The sequence below is a fragment of the Ailuropoda melanoleuca genome, chromosome 13, assembly GCF_002007445.2.
Source record: "Ailuropoda melanoleuca isolate Jingjing chromosome 13, ASM200744v2, whole genome shotgun sequence".
Taxonomy (NCBI): Eukaryota; Metazoa; Chordata; class Mammalia; order Carnivora; family Ursidae; genus Ailuropoda; species Ailuropoda melanoleuca.
This window is the reverse complement of record NC_048230.1, coordinates 4,527,151-4,554,525: the sequence shown is the minus strand read 5'-3', so window position 1 is coordinate 4,554,525 and position 27,375 is coordinate 4,527,151. Positions and strand designations below refer to the sequence as shown.

The 27,375-nt window shown below is 46.6% G+C and overlaps 1 protein-coding gene across 3 annotated transcripts in view; it reads right to left on the bottom strand.

Annotated features, from left to right (window-relative positions):
• The window catches only part of PHF12 (PHD finger protein 12), a 39,637-nt gene extending 16,241 nt beyond the window's left edge, over window positions 1-23,396 (bottom strand). For all 3 annotated transcript variants that reach the window (XR_004619921.1, XR_004619922.1, XM_002912313.4), the window contains exons 1-3: window positions 23,251-23,396; window positions 22,413-22,594; window positions 2,506-2,578 (exon numbers count right to left, since the gene is read on the bottom strand). Coding sequence is in view for 1 of the 3 variants with exons in the window: in XM_002912313.4 (XP_002912359.1) it covers window positions 2,506-2,578; window positions 22,413-22,594; window positions 23,251-23,316 (321 nt within the window). In the remaining 2 variants the exon portion in view is untranslated. The remainder of the gene's footprint in view (window positions 1-2,505; window positions 2,579-22,412; window positions 22,595-23,250) is intronic.
• Window positions 23,397-27,375: the final 3,979 nt, after the last annotated feature.

Below are 27,375 nucleotides of genomic sequence, written 5' to 3'. Positions count from 1 at the left end.
CATTGTTTACTCGAAGTCATCACATGATACACACTATCTCTATACTAAGTACAGAGGCAAAGGGATAAAAAGTTTCCACAGTGAGAAAAACATAAGGGGACTCAACATCACTGTAGTTTGCCTTGAAGCATCCTGACCTCCTGAATGGTTTTAAGAATTTTGCTCCAGGGGCGCCTGGGTGGCACAGCGGTTAAGCGTCTGCCTTCAGCTCAGGGCGTGATCCCGGCGTTATGGGATCGAGCTCCACATCAGGCTCCTCCGCTATGAGCCTGCTTCTTCCTCTCCCACTCCCCCTGCTTGTGTTCCCTCTCTCGCTGGCTGTCTCTATCTCTGTCGAATAAATAAATAAAATCTTAAAAAAAAAAAAAAAGAATTTTGCTCCAAATAAAGTCTGCAAATGCAAAGGTAAAAGGTAAAACAGGCAAGCAGAGCTCCCTGTCCAGGGAGGTTGGGTGGTGACACGGAAAGTAACTACACTACAAGGTGGACGGCTGGTGTGTGGAAGGTAGCCACCCAGCGATCACAGTGTCTGAGAATGGTGGCTTTCAATGTTTCAAATTTAACTAGAACTCTGAAAGGGACATTTCTTCAAATGGGAAGGTGGGGAAATGGAAAAAGACTATGTTTATTCAGTAGGACTGAATGACTGGTGTTACATTTTCCTCTAGGACTCCAAAGAGTGGTCAAATGAAGGTTTAACACTGGTCTCCACTCAGGAGACCTGGGATCTGTCCCAGTTCTGCCAATGATCCCTTATGACCCTGGATGACTCAGGTTGGTGTGCAGGAATTTCTCTGTAAATCAAGACTAGTAAAACCTTGCTTTTCCTCCTTTTAGAGATATGGTGGAAACAGAGGATCACATATGTGAAAGGGATGATGGCTCTAAGGCAGGGGAAGATCCAGCCTCCATCAGCAACAGGACCTGAACATCACAGGTTGCTGAGGCCCAAAGAATGTACCACTTCAGTCTACTTCAGCCTAACTATAGGAGACCAAAGGCGGCCAGAGGTAGTAGGGCTGGAAAAGGCAGACCTGGCAATGGTAGGCAAAGAGGGCCATCCGAGAGCCTGTCAGAATGGCATTTCGGGGAAAGCACACTATGTTAGCAAAAGGCTACTATAATCCCCACCAAGCAGCTCTGCTTCTAGAAAACTGATGAAGAGGTAACAGAGCTTTGGAGTGAGACAATTTGGCTTATATCTTGGCTCTGTTAATTCTTCTGAGTCCTTGGGAAAGTTCCTCTAAATTTGTGAGCCTCAGTTTCTTCCTTTCTAAAATGGAGGTACTACCCCCAGCATATGTAAAATACCCGGCACATGACGGGCACCAAAATAATGTTAATACCTCTTTTCCACCCTCTTTTCCTGGCTTCACTTTTCCCTCAGCTGTTGCCAACCCTTTCACGTCTAGCTTCTTCAGTGGCAAGTTTCTGAAAGGCCTCCTGGCTGGCAGGTGCTACTAACAGGCCCTGCTCTGACCGAACTGGGGATGCATAGGAAGAGATCTTGACAGGTGGACAGGCTGGAGGACAGCCTGGTTTGTGGGCTTTCAGAGGCATCAAACTACAGCTGGGGCTAAGTGGTTGACTTGGCCTTGCTTTGCCTTTTAATAAGAACCCTTGTGCACATGTTGAAAAATAAAAGTCTGCGTATCTGTTTACCTTCTTAAAGGCTAAAAACTGTTACACACATAAACCACAATCTCTGAATCATCTCATCCTGTTTCTGCAACCAAGGAAATCATCATTCATTGTGACATCACGTTCAGGGGCCAGGAAAACAGAGGTGATGTCACAACGAAGGCAAGTTGCTTGGTGTGTAATTAGTGTGGGGGGGAGGGAAGGAGACGGTTTACAATTCACAGACAGATTCTAATCCACAGTCTATAATTTGAGGATTGGGTCTCTCATAATCTGGATGGAAACACACCTACTTCCTTTTTTAATAAGGAATTGAGCTTTTGCACCCCATAAAAGGTCTCAAAGTAGAAAATCATGTTCTCAAAGCCAGTAATAAATTATCAAAACCAAGGGAAGGGGAGCTAAGGAGGGATTAGGAAACCTGGGGTACAAATGGATTCAAAGTCCTTTGTCCCTTATATACCCAGCCAAGCCTCTGGATACCAGTGACTTATTTGCCTTTGGGGTGAGGGAAATCCTTTTTCCACCAAGTTGGAGAAGCAGCCTTGTTTTCTTCAGCCACTTTCAATCATGGGTATAGCTCCCACATTCAGGCCACTTATCAGCCTACTCCTGTCACTAGTCAATGAACATGGCTCAGTAAGTTAACACACCTCTTCTGCCCATTTCAGCAGCTCATGTTTGGATTTTAGGCCCTACTGGATTCCAAACAGTCACCATGGGGAGAGTGAGGGTGATTCCAGGGCTGGAAAAGACAAGAAGAAGGGACGAAAATGGCTTCAGGGCCAGGCCGTCTTAGCTCTGGAGTCTCAGTGCTCTAGATCGGGCATTCTGAGCAAAGCCTTCAGAAAGTGGCATTATTACCTTTCGGCGCACAGTGCACCGGTGACACATCCACTCCCCGGGAGGCAGCATCTCTTCACTCAGTGGAGGGTTACTGTGGGGAAAAGACAAGGGCAAGACTAAGTACTAACCTTTGATGCAGCAGGAAAAAGCCTGCCTAGGCCTGGCACAAAGCCGCACATCCCTTGACTCCTACTCTGGCCAGTCCTGCAAGCACTGCTAGGGCTCTCTCTCTCTCTTCCTTCAAAATGGTTACCTGGTATCGTTTATCATAACCTAAAGAGTGAGGACCCCCTCCCACATCTTAGAAAGAGAAGCCAAATCCATAGCTATTAACACTGGGCTTATAGGGAAAGATAGAAAGAACTAGTTTGGAGCCTTAAGAATCATTCCCAAACTGTATCATGCTAATAAAATCATTGATAGGTCCTCCACTATCCTCAAAGTTTTTAGTGTGAGGCTAAGCTCTTCCATCTGCTGCTCAGAGCCCTGTGTAGTAGCACAGACCCATTCCACCTCCCAGGATCCTTTCAGGTACCCTTCCCCCTAGTCAGATCGAAGACTTGCTATTTCTTTCTCTACATTACTTTTCCCCCCAGAAAGCTATGCCACTTAAAACCCTTTTAATCCTGTAAAACTTGCCTCAATCAGCCTACGGTAGATTAAAGATGGCTGCAGATTCTTTGCTACTCCTACCACCCAGAGGTAGGCCATTTCCTTCCTCTTGAATAAGGCTCGCCTTGTGACTTCGTTTTGACTAACAGAATGCAGCAGAGGTAACCATGTTGTAACTTCCAAGGCCGGGTGTTGAGAGACTTGCAGATTCCATTTTTACATGTTTGGAATGTTCCATCTCAGAGCCCTGCTGTCATGCTGAGGGGCTACACAGTGGAGACTTCAGACGCTCCAATTAACAGCTTCCTCTGGACTCCAAGCCAAAAGCCAGAGTGAACTACTGCTATGTGACTAAGTCGTCTTGGACCATGCCAGCTCAGTCGAGCCTCTCAAGGACCATGGTCCCAGACAAGAGCACATGGAACAGAAAAACCACCCAGTGGAGCTCAGTCAACCTGCAGACTTATGAGAGATAATAGCCAGCATCTGTTTTAAGCCACTGAGTTTCGGGTAGTTTGTTACGCAGCAACAGAGAACTTGAGTGCGGCTCCTCCATACGCTCTTCCTGGATTACTCGGGCATCCCGGACCTCCGGGCTACATGCTTTCGTCCTCTTTTTGTACTTCTCATGTTTTCTCTTGTGCGACAGGTTTTTTTCAAGTTTTATTTTTAAGTAATCTCTACACCCAGCATGGGGCTCAAACTCATGACCCCGAGGATCAAGAGTCGTCCGCTCTTCTGACTGAGCCAGCCAGGCACCCTAGTTCTCTTATTTCTTTTCTTCTTTATTTATTACTTACTGTAAGCTCTACGCCCAACGTGAGGCTTGAAGTCACAGCCTTGAGATCAAGAGTTGCACGCTCCACCAACTGAGCCCGCCAGATGCAGCTCTTACTTCTTCCGTTAGAGGGACTGAGACAAAGACTGGATCTCTTCCCTCTTTGTTTTTGTTTTTTTTTTTTAAGATTTTATTTATTTATCCGACAGAGATAGAGACAGCCAGCGAGAGAGGGAACACAAGCAGGGGGAGTGGGAGAGGAAGAAGCAGGCTCATAGCGGAGGAGCCTGATGTGGGGCTCGATCCCATAACACCGGGATCACGCCCTGAGCCGAGATGCTTAGCCGCTGTGCCACCCAGGCGCCCCTCTTCCCTCTTTGTAGCTTTATGATACAGAGGTTGTGCACACAGTAGTCACTCAATAAGTCAATACTGAGTCAGAATTAGAGCTGTGTAGGGCAGGCCTTACTGACCCTCCACTGATTTCCATTAAGGTCACACCAAGGACCATATATATGAGACTTTATTAAATTCTTGGGAGGGTCACATTTCTAATGTCTACACAGTAGTGGTTCTCGAAGTGTAGTACCCAGATCAGAAGCAAACATCAGTATCATCTGGGAGCTTATTAGAAATGCAAATTGAGACCTCAGTTCAGGCATACAGAATCAGAAATTGTCTTCTATGGAATGAGGCTATATTTATGCTAAAGAAATTCCTATATTTGGTTCCTGGGAGTCACCTATTTGGAATGGGAAGGAGGAAGTTTTTCATCAAAAAAAGATGAGAAAGGGGCGCCTGGGTGGCTCAGTCGGTTACGCGTCTGCCTTCGGTTCAGGTCATGATCTCGGGGCCCGAGTCAGGCTCTGCCTTCAGCAGGAAGTTGGCTTGAGATTCTCTCTCTTTCCCTCTGCCTCTACCCCGGCTCGCGTTCTAACAAATAAATAAAATCTTTAAAAAAAAAAAAAAGAGAGAGGAGAAATACTAAAAAACTAATGGAGGGCTGAATAACATAAGGACTCTTCTGAAGTCCCAGGGCTTAATACTACGTTGCTCTACTGTTTCTCTCTAAAATAGCACTTGGCTTGGCAAATTCCCCTAGCTCCTGCTTTGCCTGCTTCCCTGCAGCCCTCAGTATACATGTCAGGATGTCCACCAAGCCCTCCCAGGTCCTTGCTTCCTCTCCTCTCTGTTTTGGTGGAATCTCAGGAGATCCTTACTAGGAAGCAGAAAACTGGAGCCACACCAGCCTGTTGTGATAGGTCTTCAAACCCTGAAGGACCACAGATGAATGTCACCTATAAAGTCTTCCCCACTTCCCTCCAGTGGATTTTTGCATAGGCCTCCAGACTGCTATGCTTCAGCAGCTGTCATAGTAAAATTAACCCTGAAAAGGCTGTCACTTCTGATTCTGTTTTTCATCATTTCTTTTCATCTGCCCACTTGGCTTTGTACCAAGATACTCTCCACCAAACATGTAAGGCAGAGAAGGGCAAGGCAAGATGGTTTGGACTTAGATCTTTTACCAAGATGTAAATGGCCTCCTAGCCATCCTTCATGCTTCCCTCAATCTAGCCTCAACCCCTGCTGGTAGAATGAGTTATTTAAAACACAATTCTGACCATATTACCCTCCTAATTAAAAAGCTCTTCGGGGGCACCTGGGTGGCTCAGTCATTAAGCATCTGCCTTTGGCTCAGGGCGTGGTCTCGGGGTCCTGGGATCGAGCCCCACATTGGGCTCCCTGCTCTGCTGGGAGCCTGCTTCTTCCTCTCCCACTCCCCCTGCTTGTGTTCCCTCTCTTGCTGGCTGTCTCTCTCTCCGTCCAATAAATAAAAAATCTTAAAAAAAAAAGAAAAGAAAAGAAAAAAAAGCTCTTCAGTATCACCCCTACCCTATCTTTTATTACAGGATAAAGTTCAAGCTCCTCAGTATTGTAGGTTAAGGCCCCTGTGGCCAGAATCCTACATCATTCTCCAGCTTCATTAACCTGGTGGCTCCCCACACAGTCTATACCCTTCCTCTACTCTGCATGTCTGTTCACTCTGGAGCTGCCACCTACAACCGCAAAAGCTGGGCCTTCCCTCATTCCTTCACCTGCTGGACTCTATGTTCTGCGGCTCACGTCAGGTATTCCCTCCAGGAAGCCTTCTCTGGCAGCCCCTGATTCCCTACAGCACTTCTGTGCCACGCTGTACTCAAACTACTACGTACCTGAATCCCTTTCTCTATGCCTTATTTATCTTTGTACCTCCACATTCTGCAAGATGCCTGCCACATACTAGGTACTCAATACAGCTTTAAAGAACTGAGGGACCCTAAGAGAATGGGCTTCTAGGAAGTGAAGATACCCCTCCAAAGTCATGAGGCAAAGCAATGCAGTTGGGCAGGCACTTGTTTTGGTGGTTAAATCACACATGAAATAATTTGTTTTCTAAGTCACAAAACAATAAGCTTCGCAAACCTTAACACTTGCAAACCTGAACTTCACGTTGAACCACCCCACCTGACTCATTTAAATCTTCTTTAAACAATTTGATTTCTCATTTCTTTTTCTGAACACAGGGGTCAAATTTTTATTTGGCTTAAAATTTTTATTAAAAGGTTCTTAAAAGTAGCTTCTGGTTAGTTTCTAAAGGATCACTTTTAGAGATACCAGGTTTAAGAATACTCATTGCTCAGAATTCTAGATTATAGGCACAGGCTCTTCTTGTCTGCCCGAAAGTGTGTGATGAGGGCTGTGAGTTTAGAGAATAGCACAGGGAAGTCAGAGTACTGTCTCCAGGAAAATCTATGTTTTTAGAAAATGATCAGCACAGGTACAGCAGGAATATAGGAACTGCCCATCATAAAGCTTTCTCGATGTTTCCTCTTTGGCCCTAGCAATTCCTTTCAAGATATTCAGAAGGCAGTTTTTCAACTCAAATATCTAGAGCAAAAGGTTTCATGAAGTGGATCCAGGAAAGACAGACTGTTCTTGGAGTAATAAACTCAGGAACTAGTTTGGAAAGAGGCTGTTCTGCGAACAGACTAGTTTTGTTCTTTATCAGAAATATTGCCAATAGGGAAAGGATTCCAGGGAGAAAGGCGATTCTGCAGCCTCAGGACACTCAGACACATCCTGAAGACTTTCCCATCTCAAAGCTCTTTCCCCCGTAAGAATGGCATTCCCTTAAGTTTAGTGTGCAACTCTGAAACAATTACACGCATGCCAGAGTCTTTAAATCATGGCATGTCTGTCAAGAAAACAAGGCTTTGTCTCAGCTCCCTCTTACCCGTATGTATACATCAATGAAGACAAGGTGCTGAGGGCCATTCTCTATAAAAGGAAATCATTAAAAGTTGAAAGTCAGGTAATGTTGGAAATGCTCTATCAGAGTTTCCGCTGCTCAGCAGTGAAAACCATGAGGCCGCTATAATGAGCCAGTGCTGCTTGTAAAGACATCAGTATACTTCCTAATCACTAAAGCCTAGAAATAGCAGAGCGATAACCTCACGTAGCATCTACATAGTGTGTAACAGTTCACAAGTGTTTTCACAGATGCTCTTATCTGATCTTCACCAGCACGCTGTGAGAATTCTTACTCCCATCATATAGGTGAGGACACAGGCTTATCTAAAGCCACAGAACCAGTGAAGTTGCAGAATCAGAACCCAAATCAGTTTCCTGGCTCTTTCAAATCTCGAGTCCCAGCTGTTTGTAAAAAACTTTGGTGGTTCTCTTATCTCTGGGGGACACAGCGGAACACCCATCCAAGTATATTCCTCAACCTCAAGGCTGAGCATTTCCTTCTACATCAGTCAATATTTACCGAGTTCCACTGCTTACTAACCAACCAAAGCCACGCTAGAGGTACCACACTTGAGCAAAGACACAAAGCAGACGAGTTATGATCTACCCCACCTAGAAACAGCCTCTGGGGAGAGAGGATCAAAGTCATTCGTCCACTCAAGCATTTAATGAACGATTCATTATTTTATGGTAGGCAATGTGCTAAATGGTGAGATTTCAGACAAGGTCTTTGCTCTCAGGGATCACAGACTAGAACATGAAAAGGACAGTTGACAATGAGAATACATACAATCAACTACAAACTGAATCAGCTACTATAAAGGCCTATGTAAGACTCCACCGTGCACGGATGCTGGGCTCAGTGAAGAGCCCGAGAAGTTTGGTTACTTGATATCTGAAGGGGACAGTGGCCTTTTCCCGACTCTCTTTCCATAATTCCTAACTATACAGCAAATGGTAATTCAGTCAGTGATCCTTTAAAGACAGTGAAGTTAAGGATCTCGAGGGGTTCCAGAGGAAAGTATAATTTTGGAAGCAGGTGTATTTCTGTTATGTTGAAAAAACTACATGAAAGAAGGAAAGTTCTGGGAGTGGGGACATTTTCCTGGGAATGAGTGTTTCATGTCCATCTAGAACCCAACAGTATGAACTTTTAGATTCCTTCTGAGATCTGTCCAAGTCCTAGAAAGGAAGGTGAGTCCTGGAACGTACATGAGCTGGCTTGTCTTGGAAAACTGGTAGCTCTTTAGAGAGCATCCTGTGAGGGCAGAGCTTTTGCAGAATATCCATCCATCCTCCCTGCTGTGGATGTCTCCTCTCAGATCATTTGTTAAAAAGCCCCGGCCTGCAATTCCTGGCCAGAAAGTGACTATTCACTGCTTTCTAACTTGCTGCTTAACCACTACCTGACTGTAAAGACACTCCGTTAGCTATACAACAGTTTGTAACAACAGAGCTTTGAATCCTCAGAGATTGTACAACTCAAAGATATGCATTTCAGAGTTTGGTGTGGCTCTCTGTGAGGCCTGACAGGGCCTGTAAACCGTTAACAGTAACACCTGTACACAAACCAGTTAGAAAGCTGGTCAAAGGCATTAATTTTTTTTAAGAAAGATTTATTTGTTTTAGACAGAGAGGGAGAGCGTGTGTGTGTGTGTGCGCGCGCGCGCGCGTGAGAGTGGGGAGTCAGAGGGAGAGAGAATCTCAAGCAGACCCTGTGGTGAGTGCGGAGCCCAATGTGGGGCTCGATCTCATGACCTGAGCTGAAATTAAGAGTCGGTCATTTAACCGATTGAGCCACCCAGGCGCCCCTAAAGATTTTATTTTTAAGTAATCTCTACACCCAACATGGGGCTGGAACTCACAACCCTGAGATCAAGAGTCACGTGCTCTATTGATTGAGCCAGCCAGGCATCCCAACAATTTTTTCTTTTTAATTCTCTTTGGGAGAATGGGGATTGACTTAACTGACTTAGCCACCCAGGTGCCCCGGCATTAATTTTTCAAAACCAAAACTCCTGAAGCCAACGTCTGCAGGACTCCAGCATCTAGACTCTCATAAACAAATCCAAATGACTCGACTCTGTAGCTGACGAGGGTGTCTAGATTGGTCTATTTCTGGAGTCATGGAAGAGAAAACTACACACACACACACACACACCCCTCTGCTAACTGTAATGCCTGCGTTGACAGACTTCCTCATGTCAAAGATTTAAAGCCCAGAACCAGATGATCCCAACTCACAGCCAAAGGATGAAGTCCAGTTTTAATTTAGAATGCCTCTTTCATTCACTAATGAGGCTGCAGCCCACCACTGCAGGTGGAAGATGTTAGTTGTCATGGTTCTTGGCTCTCTAATTAAGAGGATCTATTTCAAGTCCTACACCAGTGTGGCTGATGTGAGTCTCAGCTCACTCATCTCCCTCACCTATTCATACACGTGACCCTGCACGACATCAACACTTCCTTCAGATTGAGCCGCCACCAGCGGGACCTGTTGCTCCACAGCTCTGTGTTAATTATCCATCCAGCGCAAGCAGTTTTTCAATATGGAACTGGGAGAAGGGGGAGGGGAACAAGAGAACAAAGGGAGGAGAGGAGAGTTGGAGGAAGAGAGGGAGACAGGGAAGCAGAAAGACTGCCTTTGATTTCACAGACCTATTTTTTGCATTACAACATGCAGATAAAAATGGTGCTGAGAAAAAAAATGGTATTGGGCTCTTGACTTATTTTTATTTTTTTTAAAGATTTTATTTATTTATTTGACAGAGAGAGAGAGACAGCCAGCAAGAGAGGGAACACAAGCAGGGGGAGTGGGAGAGGAAGAAGCAGGCACACAGCAGAGGAGCCTGACGTGGGGCTCGATCCCATAATGCTGGGATCACGCCCTGAGCCGAAGGCAGACGCTTAACCGCTGTGCCACCCAGGCGCCCCTTGACTTATTTTTTAAAAAATATGTTAGGTTACTGATGTATGGCTTGTAACTGTCTATCCAGCTAAGTGACACTGACATTTTAAAACTTGAGCCAAAGGCAGCTTGGGAGACATGGAAATATCACTTAACCAAATTAAAAGCTTTGGTGTGTGTCTTAGGACAAAAGGAAACAAAACGGATGAAAAATATTTAAGAAAGAAGACATTTTATTTTCTCTTCCTAGAGTGACAAAATACTCTATTTAATACAAAGACTGAACAGGAACACTGTGCAGACAGCATATCCGTACACAATATACCAACAGCATTCCACTCGGGTTCTCTTAAGAGGTCAGTCGCATGAACTGCTAGGGTCACTCCTGTCAGAACCCATCATTCTCCAAGGATCAGAAGCTCTCTAGCCATATATGGTAGTTTCAGTTAAAATATCAGACTAAGAAAGATTTCACTGCCCCTTCCCCGCATCTGATGTCTCCTCCCTTTTTTGGGTGGTGGCAGGGTGTTCAGCCAGCAAACAATAGCACTGAGCAGTTTTGATTTTTAATTTCACAGTTCATGGGTCTCATCCATCCATCTGAGGTCCACTACCAGATAAAAATCCTGCAATTATATTTAATGGCATTGGTGTAAGAGTGACTGCAAAAGATAATACATGTTCAGAACAGGCCTACTCTCCCTCAGACCAGCCCTGCTGCAGAACTATGGCCAGCTGAGGTACTAGCCAGAATGGGAGTGAAGGTGATCACTGACAGGACCACCATCCCATCTCCGCCTCCTGGCAGCCATCTTGATCTACAAAGGAATCTATGAGCACAGAAAACAAGCCTTTTATAAACTGGAACCAGCTTCTGTTCTAGGAAAATGAAGAGATGCCAGGTAAAATTTAATTTAAAAAATATCTTTTAGGGGCGCCTGGGTAGCACAGCGGTTAAGCGTCTGCCTTCGGCTCAGGGCGTGATCCCGGCGTTATGGGATCCAGCCCCACATCAGGTTCTTCAGCTGTGAGCCTGCTTCTTCCTCTCCCACTCCCCCTGCTTGTGTTCCCTCTCTCTCTGGCTGTCTCTATCTCTGTCGAATAAATAAATTAAAAAATATATATATATCTTTTATTTTTTAAAAAAAATATATTTTAAAGTTTAAAAGCTGTATTAATATACCCCAATTTAATGGTTTATGTTTTGAGAAACAAAATCTAATGAAATTTAAATGCCAGCATAAATAGCCAGCTTCCTCTGGACACTTGTATGGGGATCAGCTTTTATTTTCAAGTATGGCCTACCTTTCAAAGGCTGGGAAGATGGCCATACTGAAAGATACTGGAAATGAAAGCAGAAAGTTCATGGGATCCCTGAACCTTACATCCTTACCCTCCTTCATCCCAGCTACTAACTCAAATACAACTAATGCCACAAAGTACATAAAAAAAGTCCAAGGACCGCCGGCTTTTTCATGCAAAGCCTCAGTAACAGTGTTAACAAGGAGACCAATGAAGTGCCAGGCCATTACAAATGCCCCATTGAGAAACTTAGCGAGTTGCGTCACTTCCACAGGCATACAATCCTTTCAGACTAGCTGACTGTGCCCCCAAATTTCATTGCCTTCTATGTAGAGCTGGCTTGTGGCATCCTCCCAGCGAAGGGACACCTGGTGAACAGGGTTATAAGCTAGTGCGGCAAAAGGAGGGTGAGAGGGTAGAGCACCAACAGCTGTACCAGGTGTTTGCCTCTGCTTACTTCTCTGCAAGCTGAGACTGCGTGCCATTGGGCCTTATCTATCATTAGTTCGGCTATTCTGGAAATCTTGGCTTCTCCATGATGAGAAACGAGCTGGCTGCAAACATTTTAAAAATGGGCTTCATTCATTCACCTCCTGGTAGATGTTGGAGCCCACCTATTTTGGAAGAGTCAACATTCTGGCCTCAACAGACACTTTCTGATGTTCCTAGGGAATGTTCTTCCTTGGACAGAAGAATCAACAATTCTAACAGTGTATTCCAGAGGAGTCTCAGAGGTATGGAAAACTGGGTACTGTTCTGTGGCCAAATCAAGGAAATAGCCAGGACATTTTTTTTTTTTTTGGCATATGCAGCTCAGGAAATCTGGATCAGTTCATATCTTAAAGATACTGGACCTAAAATTCTATAAAGGCTGGGAAAACAAAAAAACACTAACAATGTCTTGGGGCGCCTGGGTGGCTCAGTTGGTTAAGTGGCTGCCTTCGGCTCAGGTCATGATCCTGGGGTCCTGGGATGGAACCCACGTCGAGTTCCCTGCTCAGTGGGAGTCTGCTTCTCCCTCTAGTCCTCTCCCCTCTTGTGTTCTCTCTCTCACGTAAATGAATAAAATCTTAAAAAACAAACACTAACAATGTCTTTATTTGAAATCCAACTAAATACAGAGAGAGCAGGTTTCTACTTAAGACCCAGGTGCTAAGGAGGGTTTCTGCTCCATTTACCCTCCTCTGACAGGGTCTTCTTAAAAAAAGGAAAGATAAAGAATAATGCTATTATTTGCACCAAAACAGCATAGGGCCTATTCCCTCCTCCTTTTCACTCATAAACCCCATTTTACTCATAAACCTCAAAGCTCCCCACTCTACACGATTGAAGTAATCTCCTGGGCATATTGTCAAACTATGCTGTCGTGGTTTGACGCCACAGCTGAGCGCTGACTTGGGCTTCTGAAGCCTTCCAGTTATACCCCCGGTGACCTATTTAGGAGGTGAACATACTTCTCAGAGACAGAGCACCATAATTTTTTCCCTTTGGCCCACTTTTCTCTCAGATGATTCCTAACCAAAGAATGATCACCTTAAAGGCCTGAATGTGTGCACACAAGTGGTAAGATTTGAGGAAAGCTTATATGCAGCAACCATTCAAGCCCTGGACATAAGCTCTTTCCCACAACTTAACTAAACTGCAGATACTTTTCTTACCATTCAGCTACTTCAACACCAACAAACCGAAGCCTGCAGTCAAAGATGTCTGACGAATTAGGTGTTTTAAGAAGTAAGTTAAACCAGAATGGCTAAGTGTCGTCTAAGCCAGGCAAAACCACGGACTACAAAGAAAGGATTAAAAAAACCAAAAACAATAAAGCAAAACAATGTCTATCAAAAGGCCAGAATCAGTGACAGAATTCTCCCTACATTTAGGGGCGCCTGGGTAGCGAAGTCGTTAAGCGTTTGCCCTCGGCTCAGGGCGTGATCCCGGCATTCTGGGATCGAGCCCCGCATCAGGCTCCTCCGCTGGGAGCCTGCTCCTTCCTCTCCCACTACCCCTGCTTGTGTTCCCTCTCTCGCTGGCTGTCTCTCTGTCAAATAAATAAATAAAATCTTAAAAAAAAAAAAAAGATGCTCTTTCAAAAAATGGCAAGCAAGATCAAGGAAAGTTGAATATAACTAATCTATGTATAAAAAGAACTAGGAAAAGGCATAGGTTTAGACACATTTAATGAAATTAACGGAGTCTAATTTTCATAATGCATTTTGACCAATAACTGATGACTGTCAACTGAAAAAGTTCACTGCAGAATTTCCCACTAATATTTCCAGAGCTTCACTAGAACCAAGAATCAGTGGAACTCTGATGGTTCAGCGAAAAGTGGGAATTAAAAAGCTCCCAGCTCATCACAGGAGCCCAGGCTGGTGTAAAGAACAAGAGTAGCTCCTCACTGCCTGGTTTTGTAATGAGGAGACTTATCTACAATCACTTAAGAGTTCTAAGCATTCATTAGCTTCTCTGCTCTGTTCTCTGCACAAATGCAGACAGGAGAAAAATATTTAATATCCGTCTGAGGATCACAGCTGGATAGAAGTCGGCAATGTGTTTGTGCTGCTACAAACAGGGTTCCACCCTGAAACTCAAGCTTGCTAGTAATTCTGAGAGGTTCCCTCACCCTTGCCTAGCCTGGTGGTGAAGTGATGTCTTTGGGCTATGGTCAGATCCAAACCCTGCGGAGAGTCCTCTCTTGCTCACTCAGGCTTATTTCAAAAAGAGCCTCACGCAGGGCCCAAATCAGTGGGAAAGACTGACACTAGGTTTGGGCATGGACTCCCCGCCCTGCTGTTACACGCTCTGTCTTTTGTTCTTTCAAGACTGGGAAACATTTCCTGGGAGATATATCCTGTACAGTTTGTCAGAAAACAGGGTAAGGGCAAAGACTAAACACCAATGCTATTAACATACAGGAAACATAATTAGGGGAAAGGGACTAGTGACTGTGTGTGTGTTAACAAAGGTACCATCTCCGTGGCAGAAGCAGACAGTTCTGTTCCCCAACTAGTGCTTATCTTTGCTTATCTCTCATTTGTAATACCACTAGGTATTACGCAGCACTGAGCACAGGAAACGGGTCAGCCCATGGATTTCAAGGAGTTTAGTGAGCATTCAGTACATAGTTGCAAAAAGGAAAGTAGCTTTTTGAATGCGTCAGGTTTCATATTACCTGAAACGTCATCAATCTGTAAGGTGTACTTGGAATCTGCGTACTGTAAATTCAACAACAGCTCTAGATAGTAGACAAGTTCATTTTTGCTGATGGGCCAAAAAGCAATGATTTCTCCTTTTATCGGTGTCTACTGTACCCCTCAGTGTCTTCCACCTCCCATGCAAATGTGCTAAAACTTCATCTTTATTCTTATTTGCTGAGACCTAGATTCAGAAATAATATTAGACTTAAAGAATGAAGCCTGTGACATCTATAAACGGCAGGCAGAAAAAGGAGTCACCTTCTTATTCTTCTTAACTGCTCTCAAGTCATGGGAAAAGCAGTCAGCTAGTGACCTGTGCATGTGTCCTGGGCATGGTGACAAATCCGCAACACCGAAGTGCCTTTCTGAAATTTGGTCTAGGACTTGCACTGAATACAATGTCCTCCTCTTTCAGGAAACTGGCAGGGGGACAGCTGTACTCCTGTCCCATCTCTTGGGAGGCTAGCATTATGCGGAGGTGCTCTTATAAGTGTCACTCATTGAATGGCAACGCAGCTGGCCATGTCTGTACTCCCTGGGGACTCTTAAGTCAAAGGAAGAGCACAGCAGAGGTGGGGAAACAAACCTCCTCCCATGCTCTGGTGACTTAAAACTCTGGCACCTTAAAATAGGAATGAGTTTCCAGGAGCCTGTGCTGCATTATCATAATAATATAACCATCACAACCCCAACCAGAATCTTCTACTAGGGCAGCCTGCTTAACTATACACCCAAGGAACTGTGCATGTGCTGGGGGTGAGACAAGAAGGTTCAGAGATAGATTTCAACACTCTTCCGCATGACCAAAAGCAGACAACATTCAGCTTCATCTGTTTTCTACTGCCCTATTGCTTGTAGGATAAAAGATGTACCCATTTCTGTTAAGAAGCATGGCGTCTGCATTTCTAGGCAGCAAAAATCTTCTGGGGGGGGGTGTATCAAAACAGACGGTTTCTTTTTATAAGCTATATAAAACCTTCAGGCAAATACTCTCTGTACCCTGGCTCCCTATTTATTGTTATCTGAGCTTACATAAGGACACATATAAAGAGGTGAGTTCACTACAATGTACAAACAATTTTTGTTCTTGTTAACTGAGTTCAAGAAACAGCTCAATTGACCTGGAGTTATTTCTACCCCAAGGTGTTACCAATCAAACTGAGAAAATGAAAATCTTCCTCCTTAAACTAGGAGCCTCACAAATATGAGAGTTTTTTTTTTTTTTTTAGAGGAGGGATTTTTTTTTAAAAAGATTTTATTTATTCGACAGAGAGAGACAGCCAGTGAGAGAGGGAACACAAGCAGGGGGAGTGGGAGAGGAAGAAGCAGGCTCATAGCGGAGGAGCCTGATGTGGGGCTCGATCCCACAACGCCGGGATCACGCCCTGAGCCGAAGGCAGATGCTTAACCGCTGTGCCACCCAGGCGCCCCAGGAGAAATTTCTATACACAAAAAATTTCTATTGTGGCTGGGGGGTGTCTGGTGGGCAACCTGCCCTTAAGGCAGGTGGTAGATTTTTTAAAGTTTTTTCTAAGGTTAACCTCTAGCCTTAGACTTCTTTACTAAGATGGATCACTCAGAAAAGTTGGAACACAAATCACACTGTAAGGTTCTCTCTAATGAGATATACATCCTGACTGGAGTTCACAGAAGATAACTTTCAGTCACTGTCATTACATTGGTAAAATAGGCACAGGCATTAAAGTGTGCTTAAATCAACTACCTTTCTCCTAGGTAAGACTCAAAAATTAAAAAATAAAAAGGGTGAGTAAAAAGACAACCCACAGAATGGAAGAAAATACCTGAAAATCATATATCTGACCAAGTACTTGCTATCTAGAATATATAAGGAACTCCTACAACTCGGTAATAAAAAAACCAAATAACCCAATTAAAACTGGACAAAGGATCAAAATAGACATTTCTCCAAGAAAATATACAAATGGACAATAAGCACATGAAAAGATGTTTGGTATCATTAGCCACTAGGGAAATGCAAATCAAAACTATAGCACTTCCGCCCATAGGATAGCTTTTATCAAGAAGACAGATAATAACAAGTGTTGGAAAGGATGTGGAGAAACTGGAACCCTCATGTATTGGTGAGGATGCAAAATGGTGCAGCCACTTTGGAAAACAATTTGGCAGTTCTTCAAAGGTTAAACATGGGGGCGCCTGGGTGGCTCAGTTGGTTAAGCATCTGCCTTCAGCTTGGGTCATGAGATGGAGCCCCTGCACTGGGGGGGGGGGTGTTTCTGTTCAGCAGGGAGTCTGCTTCTCCTTCTCCCTCTGTGCCCCCCCACTCATGCTCTCTCTTGCTATCTCTGTCTCCCAAATAAATAGATAAAATTTTAGAAAAGAAAAAAAAAATTAAACATGAATTACCCTGTGACCCAGCAATTCTGTTCCTGGGTATACAACCAAGAGAAATGAAAACAGACGTCCACACAAAACTTGCACACAAACGTGTACAGCATCATTATTCACAACAGCAAAAACTAGAAAAAAAACCTCAAATGTGCATTAACTGATAAATGGACAGACAAAAATGTGGTATATCCATATACGGAATAGTATTCAGCTACAAAAAGGGAATAAGTACTGATAAATCCTACAAGGGTGAATCTTGAAAACTCACGGAGCCCTTTTGAGTATCACTTGTCCTTTCGCTCAGAGCTTAATAAAAACCAGTGTCTCATTCAACACACAGTAGTGACTATTTGGATCCCTTTTTAGTTCAAATTACACAATTTATTTGTCTGTATTTTATGATTTGGCTTAAAAAAAATTCTCTTGGAGACACATTTAAGAATTTAAAACAGATCAATATGAATCCCATCTCCAGATATAAATGAAGGCAGTACCTAAATTCGTCTTTTACACGATTTCAAACGTAAAAAATACACTAGTCATTTACAAAGCCTAGAAGAGGTCCTAATGTTTTAGTGGAGCCCATCTGTAAAGTACTTCGAGAGCCTTATGAGATTACAACTGCATCCTACCTTTCACTGAGTATGGTAATTAATTTGGGGACAGGCTCCAAAGGAAAGATCTCCCACAACGGTACTGCTGCGAAGTCCTTGCCTTAGGCCACACAAACACTGTCACCTTTGAGGAGCGTTACCTCCTCTTCCACTTTAAAAAATTTCTGATGCTTCCTTTCTTAACCAAAGCCGCCTAGGTCACACCCATTTTTGAGTACATTTCATACTAAATATTATTATTATTTTTAAACGGTGATTATCCTTATATCACTGAACCAAAGCACTCCTCCCACAATTAGCCCCCGAGCCCCACATAAAGTTTACAAAGCATGCATGTGAAATTGCGCTAAAGCTGAATGTTATTGGACCCTCCCTGTTTGAGTGGAACATTTAAAAACAATAATACACACCCAGATTCCAATGCAATGCAGCAAATACAAAAATAAATAAATAAAATACACATAAAACCAAATTAGGTTTGTTTACTGTTCAATCATTTTACCACTAAGGAGGCAGGGTGAGGGGAGGAAGTCCAGGTGCCGACCCCTCCAGTTCTTCAGTGCCAGGTTTCCAAGCACTTACAATGTCAGAAACAATAGATTCATAAGATAACGTTAAAATAAATGTATTTTAATTCAGCACTAGCCCAATACTTTCCTAATGAGGAACTAAACACAACAAAATCAGAAAAAAATCACCTTCTTAAAAGTTCAAACAGCAAAGATTTTCTGCAATGCAGTTTTCTACTCTATGTGTGAAACCTTTCTTGTTATGACTCACTGAAAATTAAATATGCAAAACTCCAAGCTGAGCTTAGTTTTGCCTGTGCACAGAGACCTTTTTACTCTCATTCTTCGAAAACCTCATTTTGGATCTTGCTGCCAACACCAAAGAGAGGAAAGCCGGCCAACAATTCCAAATATAACATGCGGAGGCAAATGCTACAGAAATCTGTCTGACGGGAAGCAACCATGCTGAGGTCTGCTGAGGTAGGCGCACTTCTCAATCAGACCGTTTCGGTCCCTCAGTCCGTTTGGAGCAAAACGCCACGAGAAAGCAATCAGAGAAAAACGTCGTTTCCAGTTGGCCTTGTTACCGATGGCCTAGGGTGTTCACTTTATCGGTGAGAACAATTCAATCCATTTCAAACAGAAAGATGGGTCAGTGGCAATGAAAGCGCCACCAGTTATTCTAATTTTTTAAAACCAATTTTTAGGGACCAATCCACGGAGACCAGTGTTTTCAAAGTTCAACTAACGGCATGACAATTATGAGAGGGGTCAGGTTCACCAGAAAACACTGAAAAATATATCTCTCTCCAGTTCTCCTGGGGCAGGTTTAAAATAACCCCTACTACCACTCCGAATAACTGATAAACCAGTTAAACCTAGATAAAATGATTACACTATGACTTAAACAAAAACAAAAAAATCGCCTCCTTAAGTTTAATTCTTCAGCGAGGTCATGGTACCGAGCACAGGACAATTCATTCCCTCACCCAAAGGATCATTACTGAGAACCCAGAAATAGGGCTCCCAGTCTAATTGGGAAGAGAGAATGGTTCCTCATACACAGCACTGGCCCCTGAGAAAAGACAAGACAATTAAACAGTTTATCTGACCAGTCATTTCCTACAGTAGTTTATCTTAGAAAAATCCCCTGTGGTTATGACTATGTCACTAAGCCCAGGAGGTAAAGTTTGCCTAGAATCACTTCTGGAACATTTTATTAGATCTCGCTCACTGTGAGGCAAGCTGGCAAGGCACACTAGAGACTGAAAAAGGACTTGTCTCAGAGAACTTTCAATGAAGACCCACAGCAGCACTACAGTTATGATCAACAGGGTTTGCAAAACCTTCGTCTTCACTCTCGCACATTCTGTACATAAGGAAAATTACCATTACTACGCTTATCTAAATACAGCTGACCCTTGGAAAACATGGGTTTGAACTGCAGGTCCTCTTCTATGTGGACTTTTTATAGTATGGTACTGTAAGTGTATCTTCTCTCTTTCTGATTTCCTTAACATTTTCTTTTCTCTAGCTTACTCTGTTATAAGAATACAACATAACATGCAAAATATGTGTTAACTGACTGTTTACGTTACTGGTAAGGCTTCTGGTCAATAGTAGGTTATCAGTAGTTAAGTTTTTGAAGAATCAAAAGTTATGTTGATTTTTGGCTGCATGGGGGTTGGTGTCCCTAAGCCCCCAGCATTGTTCAAGGGTCAACTGTAATCTGGTTTTAGCCACTTAAAAGGGGAAGCAAGAGAAAATATAGCCACACCTAACTGCACTCCCACACAGCACAAGTAATCAGTAATGGCATGAATTAAAGCCAGGACACTCAGGAATCAAAACTGTCTGAGACTGTCAACTGCCTGACCTGACGACTCTGGTGGAGACGGTTAATGATGTACTTCACTTGTGCTGGGAAGTGTGGAACAGAAGTCAGGAAAGTGGGATAAGCCTCATTTGAAGGAGGGCTTCCTGCCTTTGTACGAGTATCTAGAATGTTTTGTAATTTATATAACAACTCAGATAAGCCAATGGCACCTTCAGTACGGGCATCTTCAAAGAGGGAATTGGAGATGTAAAACAAGCCCTGCCTCACTTACTAGTATCCTCAAATCTCTGATTACCAGTTCCCATTCATGGTCTTAAAAAAAGAAAGGAAAAAAAAAAGTATTCAATGAAATGCACAGTCTGGGCAAGTCTGAGTCTCACCAACAGCTACAAGTACCTCCCTCTCTCCTAGCTGAAGTAGAAACTGTTAATTGTTACAACTTGACAAGACTTACACTCATCTAATTAGAAGATCCAGAGCTTGAAGCCCAAACTCAGGCCAAACAGCACACTTTTTCCATACCTGAAGTTTCTAATAATCTCAGCTTTACTAAACACGGAGGCTAAAGATCATAAAGAGCTTATAAAATTCTCAATGCAGAAGTCACCATTGTTGGTAACTAACCCTAGCTTCATCCTCGAGGTGAAACACTGACATTTTCAGCCAAGAAGTCTACAATTCAGTCCAAGTATGTGTATCAAACAAGCACAATAAAAAATGTAAGCAACAGGGAAAAAACTGATAAGCAACATAGCACATCCAGGTACAAATCTCTTCCTTGCTCAAGAACAGCATGGGGAAACTTGACCAGAGATATTTTCTCCAGGTGGATTACACCTTACAGGAAGCAAAGGCTAAAAACCACAGAACTTTCCTGTTGGTATTAGTCACTTCATAGTAAAAAATTTAAAACCGACAACAAAGGTTCCTCAAGGATAACCATTTTTGTCCCTGCAACATTACAAGCCCAGATGGGGTGCCCTCCTGGGCAAAAGTATCTGGGGAATGGTAATGGGAGCTTCCTACATAACTTCTGACCACAGACTTAATTTGCCCAGTATCAGTCATCTGTCTAATAAGTGTTCCAAAATCTGCAATTAATACAAATATACAGTAGGCACTAGTCCACAAACCAAGAGACGGGATGTCAATGGAACAGTGTAGAGAGCTTAAGGAAAACCTCACTTTTTCTTTTTTAAACAGTGGACTAAAAAAAAAAAAGAAAGAAAAAAAGCAACATCAAAAACGGGTGGGAACAAATAGAAGCCCCGCTCTTTCCCGCTCTCACAAATGCCTGCCTCAGTCAACTGTTGCTGAACAACAGAACAAGACCCATCAGAACACGACGCATCTGGGTTCCCTGGGCAGATGTGGGATTTTTGTGGAGGGCAGAGATGGTTTCTCCAGGCAGAAGCTGGAGTTTAAACTCTTCCTGGCCGGATTGTTCTGGGCTGAGCTGCTGAGGATCACGCAGCGGGCGATCAACCCAGGTCCCTCCCTCTCTCTCTCCGGTCTCTCCCCTCCTCTCGCTTTCAGCAAGGGGGGGGGGATGTGGGTGGAGGGAAGCACAGAGCTTTCCAGCTCTCTGCTCCTTAAAAATGCCCTCGCGGAGCTAACCGCACACAATCCTGCCCCGGCAGCAAAGAATTTTGCCGCGAAGGGCTCGCTGATCCGCAGCGGAGAAGCGAAATCGGCGCCCAAGGGCAATTTTAATTGTCTAACCCGGCCCGATTTCCTAAGAGGCGGCAGCGCGGGGAGGGGAGGGAGAGAGGGAGGCAGCTCCGAGAGGCAACAGGGGGCAAGCGGAGCCAGAGAAAGGGGACCAAAGCGGCGAGATCCTAGCCCTGGTCCCTGAGGAGCTTCTGCAGAAAGGACTCCGAGCCTCTACCCCCACCGTTCCCCGGGAGACGTTTGCAAATCATATATGCAGCCAAAATGGCGCTGAGAATAAAAATATAATTTAAAGGCAGGTCGCCATATTGTAAACAGAGAAGCACAGAAGAGGCGGACTCGAGAGACACCCTCCATGATTTCTTCCACAGCCGCGAGCGCCCGGGTGTCCAGCCCCCTGGGTCTGGACCAGGCCAACTCCGGCAGCCGAGGGCTCCGCGTACCCGCCCGCAGGAGAGCCCAGCCCGGCAGGAGCCCGAAGGCGGCGGGCGAGCGGGCAGACGAGCGGCACAGGGCCCAGAGCTCCTCCCCTTCCTCCCCCGCCACCGCCGGCCGTGCCCTGCCGGCTCTGTCCCCCAGAGCCTTCCAATCCCAGATGGGGCACTCCTCACTCGTCCCAACCCCCACCTCGGGGTCCGGACCCACTGCTGCTCCTCCCCCCCCAAAACGGCCAGATCCCGGCAGACACCTGGGGGCGGGGAGGCGCTCGCCCCAGCCGCTGCAGAAACTCAGCTAGCGGCAGAAAGCTCCCGTTATTTCGGCAGCCAGGGGTAGGCCGGGTGAAGGAATGTGCCGAGAAGGGTCCGCCAAGGAGCTCCAAAGGGGTCCCCAGACCTTACCAGCACTGGAGGTGGAAGGCGGCCGGGCAGTGGTCACAGCACAGGAGATCCCCACCTTCTTTGCAGCTATCGCAGCTGTCGTGGTTGGTGGCCCTGCCGCTTCTCCGGGGCTCTTTTTCAGGCTTCCGACTCCGCTTTTCTGCCTCGTCCGTCTTGGGGGGAGCCAGCAGAGCTTGGATTTGCTGCACACACATACAAACGGCGTGTGTGCACACTCGGAGCTCCCGGGCGGTCCGTCGCCCCCCCGGCAAGGCTTCTCCGTCACCCACCCCTCTCCCCCCTTTTGTCCTTCTTCCTCCCATCCAAGCTGCTCCCAGAACCTCTCAGCCCCCGGAACCGGGGGGGAGCCCACCCTAACAGCGTTCCTGCAGCACAACAACGAGAACAGCTTCTTCCAAATGGGGAGGATCAGGGTAGGGGGATGGGGAGAGGGTGCGCGGTTCCCTTCTCGCCACTTCCTTGTATGGACAGTGGGGGACTCCAAAGCCAGGCTCTGGAGAGGCCTGAAACCCGGTACCCGGACGTGCTGGGGGAAGCACAAAGGGGCCGACAAGAAGGGGGTGGGGAGGCCCGCCGGTGCAACGACATGGAGTGGGCTGGTGCCTCGGGAGAGCGAATCCAGGGCGGCGGGTAGGTGAAACTGCTGCAAATGTCCTCGGAGGCTGAGCTCAGCCCCTCGAATTGCAAAGAAGGGAGGGAGAGTCTGGGTGAGGAAGAAGCCCCCCCTCCCCCGGCCCTTTAGCGCTGGGAGCTCAGGACCGGCTTTGTGGGGCGGGGGGCGGAGGGCGGAGGTTCACTCCCGGCGCTGGGGGAAGGGGATGAGGAGGGCCACTCTTACCTCCATCAGCCCCCCCGACGTGTCCAAGTCGTACACGATCGTCTTGGTCTCCATTTTCTCCCACATTCATCCACCTCCCGGGCTGGGCGCTCTCTGCTCCGGCCCCCCCAACCCCGGGGGGAGGGGGGAGGCGGGGGTTGCCGTGAGGGGGGAGAGGCCCCTCAGCCCCGGCCCGGCGGCTGGCTGCACGGTGGGTCCCGGCTCCGGGGGTCAGGCCTCGGCGGGGCCTAGTCCCACAGGCTAAAGCCGGCGCTGGCGACCGTTGGTCCGGCCGGGAAGGCTGGCGGGCGCTGCCATCCCGGGGTTGGGGGGATCGGAGGGGGGGGTGAGAGGTTAGGTGAGGTTGTGGTACGTGAGGTGACTGCGGGGAGGGTGATGGGGGGTGGTCCCCGAGCTCCGCCTCTCGCCGCCGCCGCCGTCTGCGTCCCGGCTGCCGCGCACTTGGCGCAAACTTACCGCGAGCGCCCGCAAAGCCACCCGCGCAGGCGCCCCGGGATCGCCGCTCGCCGTGCGCAACCGCAGTGACAGCCGGCGGCCGGGCTCCCGCGCAGCCGCAGTGAGGGGGTACCCCCCAGCGCGCAGCCGCGCTGGCATTCGTCTGGAGCGCCGAAGCCCCGCCTTTCCGCCTTGCGCCAGCGTACTAAGATAAGGGGGCGGGACCTGAGGTCTCGCGCAGGCGCCTGGGAGACTTTCTAAGGGTCACGGCGCAGCCGCAGGAATATGGGGGCTCTTCATCCATTGGTGTTTGTGTATAAACCAAGAAGACTCTGCTTCTGCGCAGGCGTGTTGGGAATGCCCCCCCCCCGCCCCACAACACAGCCGCCATCCGCGCAAGCGTATTGTCACCTGCAGGCCTTAATAAGAATGCTTCTACTTTCGCCATTTTGGTAATGGGATATAGACTACCATGTCCTTGGAGTCCTCAGACAAGAACAGGAAGGAGCGAGGTGTGGTGTTGGCTGGAGCTGGCAGGCTGTCGGTGACAGCAGTATTCCTAGGGATATTGTACTGGATCGTTTGGTTCCCAGCGTCAGGTGTGGCTAAACTAGGCGCCATATTGGTAAAGAGAAAAGAAAAGCCATCGCGACGGAAAACTATTTTTTTGGTGTCGGGTTGGATGGCTGCTGTTCGCACTACCCTCCCGCTCCCGACAGTTAATTTTAGCCTCAGCATCCCTGCCTTGCGTAATGATGACACCATGGAGAGTTTCGCTGGCCCATTACTACTCTCTCTCGATCACTGTCCCTGAGATCGGCTCCAGAAGAAACCAACAGCGAAGAGTAGTAACGCTGACAACGCCCAGCTACCTGCCTATAGTGGACTTCAACTCCCAGTTTGCAATGCGCAAGAGGTCCAAAGGGCTAACGAGAGCGCATTGCACCCTGGGAGCAAGAATCGCGAGGGATCTGGTGGGTTGTGGGAGCCGTAGTTCCGTGTGCATGGTATGCACTGTATGGTGGGATGGGCCCGCGGATGAGAGATTTGTCGCCAGGAAGGGATACTTTCGAGAGCTGCAGTGCTGTATGCTGGGATTTGTAGTCTGAAGGTCTCACCTCGAATTCTGGGCTTCCCTCACGGCCCCGGTCCCCGCCCCCGCCCCCGCCCTTGTTATCGTTTTCAGAGATGGCCCATTATCTCTTGACTGACTGCAGGTGAAGAGGTGGAGAAGGGAATAGCATCACTGTGCCTGCCACTAGGCGTTTAGTTGGCATTGTTGCCGGGTAGTTGAGTCCTGCTCACCTGTGATCGTTAAGGTGTACTTAGCATTTGCCGAAGGATAAAACCGGAAAGGGGTTAAAGACCATCTATGTTAATCTCTTTTCCAGATGCATAGAGAGGAGTGGTGACTTGCCTAGTTCACATAGTGAATTTATGGCAGATCGGTGAATGAAACAGATTTGATTCCCAGGCCAGGGCACTTTCCACTACACCAGGTTAACTGTCTGTGAGGAGTTGTTGCTGCTGCTTCTTTTGGGATACTAAGGAGGATGAGTTAGATAGGGTGGGGATGTCAGTGTGTGGTCTTAGTTTTCTGTTTTTCTGACTTTTCTGATGATCCTCTTGGTGCCTAGGAAGAATGATAAGGTCATGGGCCTTATCCGTCTGTGTGTGTGTGTGTGTGTGTGTGTGTGTGTGTGTGTAGGTGTCATGTAGATTGGCCATTTTCTGCCCTCTACCAGCCTCAGCAAACAAAAAATCCTAGTGGTTGTGGACCAGCGAGGCGGCCTACAGAGAGAGTAGGGCTGTGCTAGTTGTATGAAAGTGGCCAGACGTCATCTCCTCTGAGGTTTTGTTTCATGCCACAGGCCCTCAGAAGTTGGAAGCACATGTACTGTCTCTCACTGGCTTCTTACTGCTCAGGATCCAGCTGCGCTGCTGTGTCGACCTGAAAGCATTATGGGGCAGATAAGTAGTTCATTGGCCTATGCCCAATGAGTAACGCTTTGCTTTGATCAACATCATAATTTTCAGTGGAGAACAGGAACAGGTGGTGGGCTAATGAGAGAAATAATACTTGGCTCTGTTGACAAGTGCCAGGGGAACTAATCACTCTACACACCTTCCTTTTAGAACTTGGAGGGGGAGGTCAGCCCAGCAGTCGGAAGTTGGTGCCACCTTGGAGAGCTCCAGTCCTGGTTGTTCAAGGGGATTGAGGAGAGCTAGCAGGTGGGATACAGATGTCTTCTGAAGTGACCTCTTGTGGCTAATATAGGCACTGCACTCTACATGGACGGGAGCTTCTCCAGCCTTCAAGGTGGCCTGTGGTAGAGCCAGGAGGTGGGCAGCCATGAATGATCAGGACCTCTCTTTTGGAAGACTGTGGAAGTAGAACGTGCTGGAGGCTGCCATTATTTCTTTCAGGGATTTTGTCTTCTGGCTTTTGAGTGTCCATAACTCCATCGCCTGTCTCTTGCTCTTACTCTGGAGAGCTGCCACGAAGAGTGCACCTCTAAGCTTGGATGTGCATGCTGGGGGCCAAAGCTGAGCTAAGACTTTCATCTCAGGAGGTGTCTGGGAGCTATAGGGAAGGGGCATTGGGGCTGCAAGAGACCAAACACGGCAAGCTTAAGCAGATCCTCTCCAGCCAACTTCTTTCTGGAGCCCAGGGATAGGGCTTTTGCTAAAATATGAGCCAGGTCCCTACCCTAAGCTGCATTGCCCCTCCTCCTGATAGTCTGGATCTGGGTTCAGTCTCTGATTCTTATTCCAGTTTCCTAAACCTTGCTAGCTGGCAAAGAAAGGGAAGGAGTGAGGCATCAGGCTTCCTGGGCCTTGTCAACAATACAGTGGCATTGAAGAGGGGCTTGGGAGTGTGCCAGCCTGTAGTACTGGACCTAGCAAAAAGAAAGAAAGGAAGCATTGGGGTAGATGAGCAGTTGGGTTCCTGGGCTTCCACACCCCTGTGGGCCAGCCACTGGGGCCTCTTACTTCACCTGCCGTCTGTTGCACTGAGCTTGTTGGGTCAGTAGTCCCTGAAGCGCCTGCCTGTAACTTGTTTTGGATGAAATGTGGGAGTAATCATTTGGTGGATCCAGCATGCCTTCTGGTCTTGAAATCCACGTCCCATTTATTTCCCACCTCCCTTCCCTCCAAGAAAGCACCATCTACCTGGTCATGGCTTGTTTTTTTTTTTTTCTCCAAAAACACCGTTTTAATAAGGAAACAACAGAAATAGAAGATTGTTCTCTGGATGGAGCCCAGACCCCATATAATACATTACATGTACAAAATGGCCTGTAGCCAACTCCTGGGTCTCTCTCTGGGTCTCTAACCCCCTGTTCCATGCCAAATTCCTGGGCCCGTGGACCTCTGCTCCTCTCCAGAATATGCCTGCCCACTCCCCTTATCCCAAAACCCAGTGACCAGGAGGGGTGACTGGTGAGTGCCTGGGGTTGGGGGAGGGACTAGTGGGAACGAAGATGTTTGTAAAGCCAGATCAACATCAGGGGAAGGTCTCCCTCTCCCTGGCATGTCGGGCTGCCAGGGCAGCAACGGGGTGTCCTGCTTTGGTGTGGAGCATGAGTGCCTAGGGAAACCCAACCTGAGCTTGGGGTAGGGTCCCTAAACCCCTTAGGGTTCCTTAGAATTATTGCCTCCAGGAAGCAGAACTGTCCATTCCTGGGG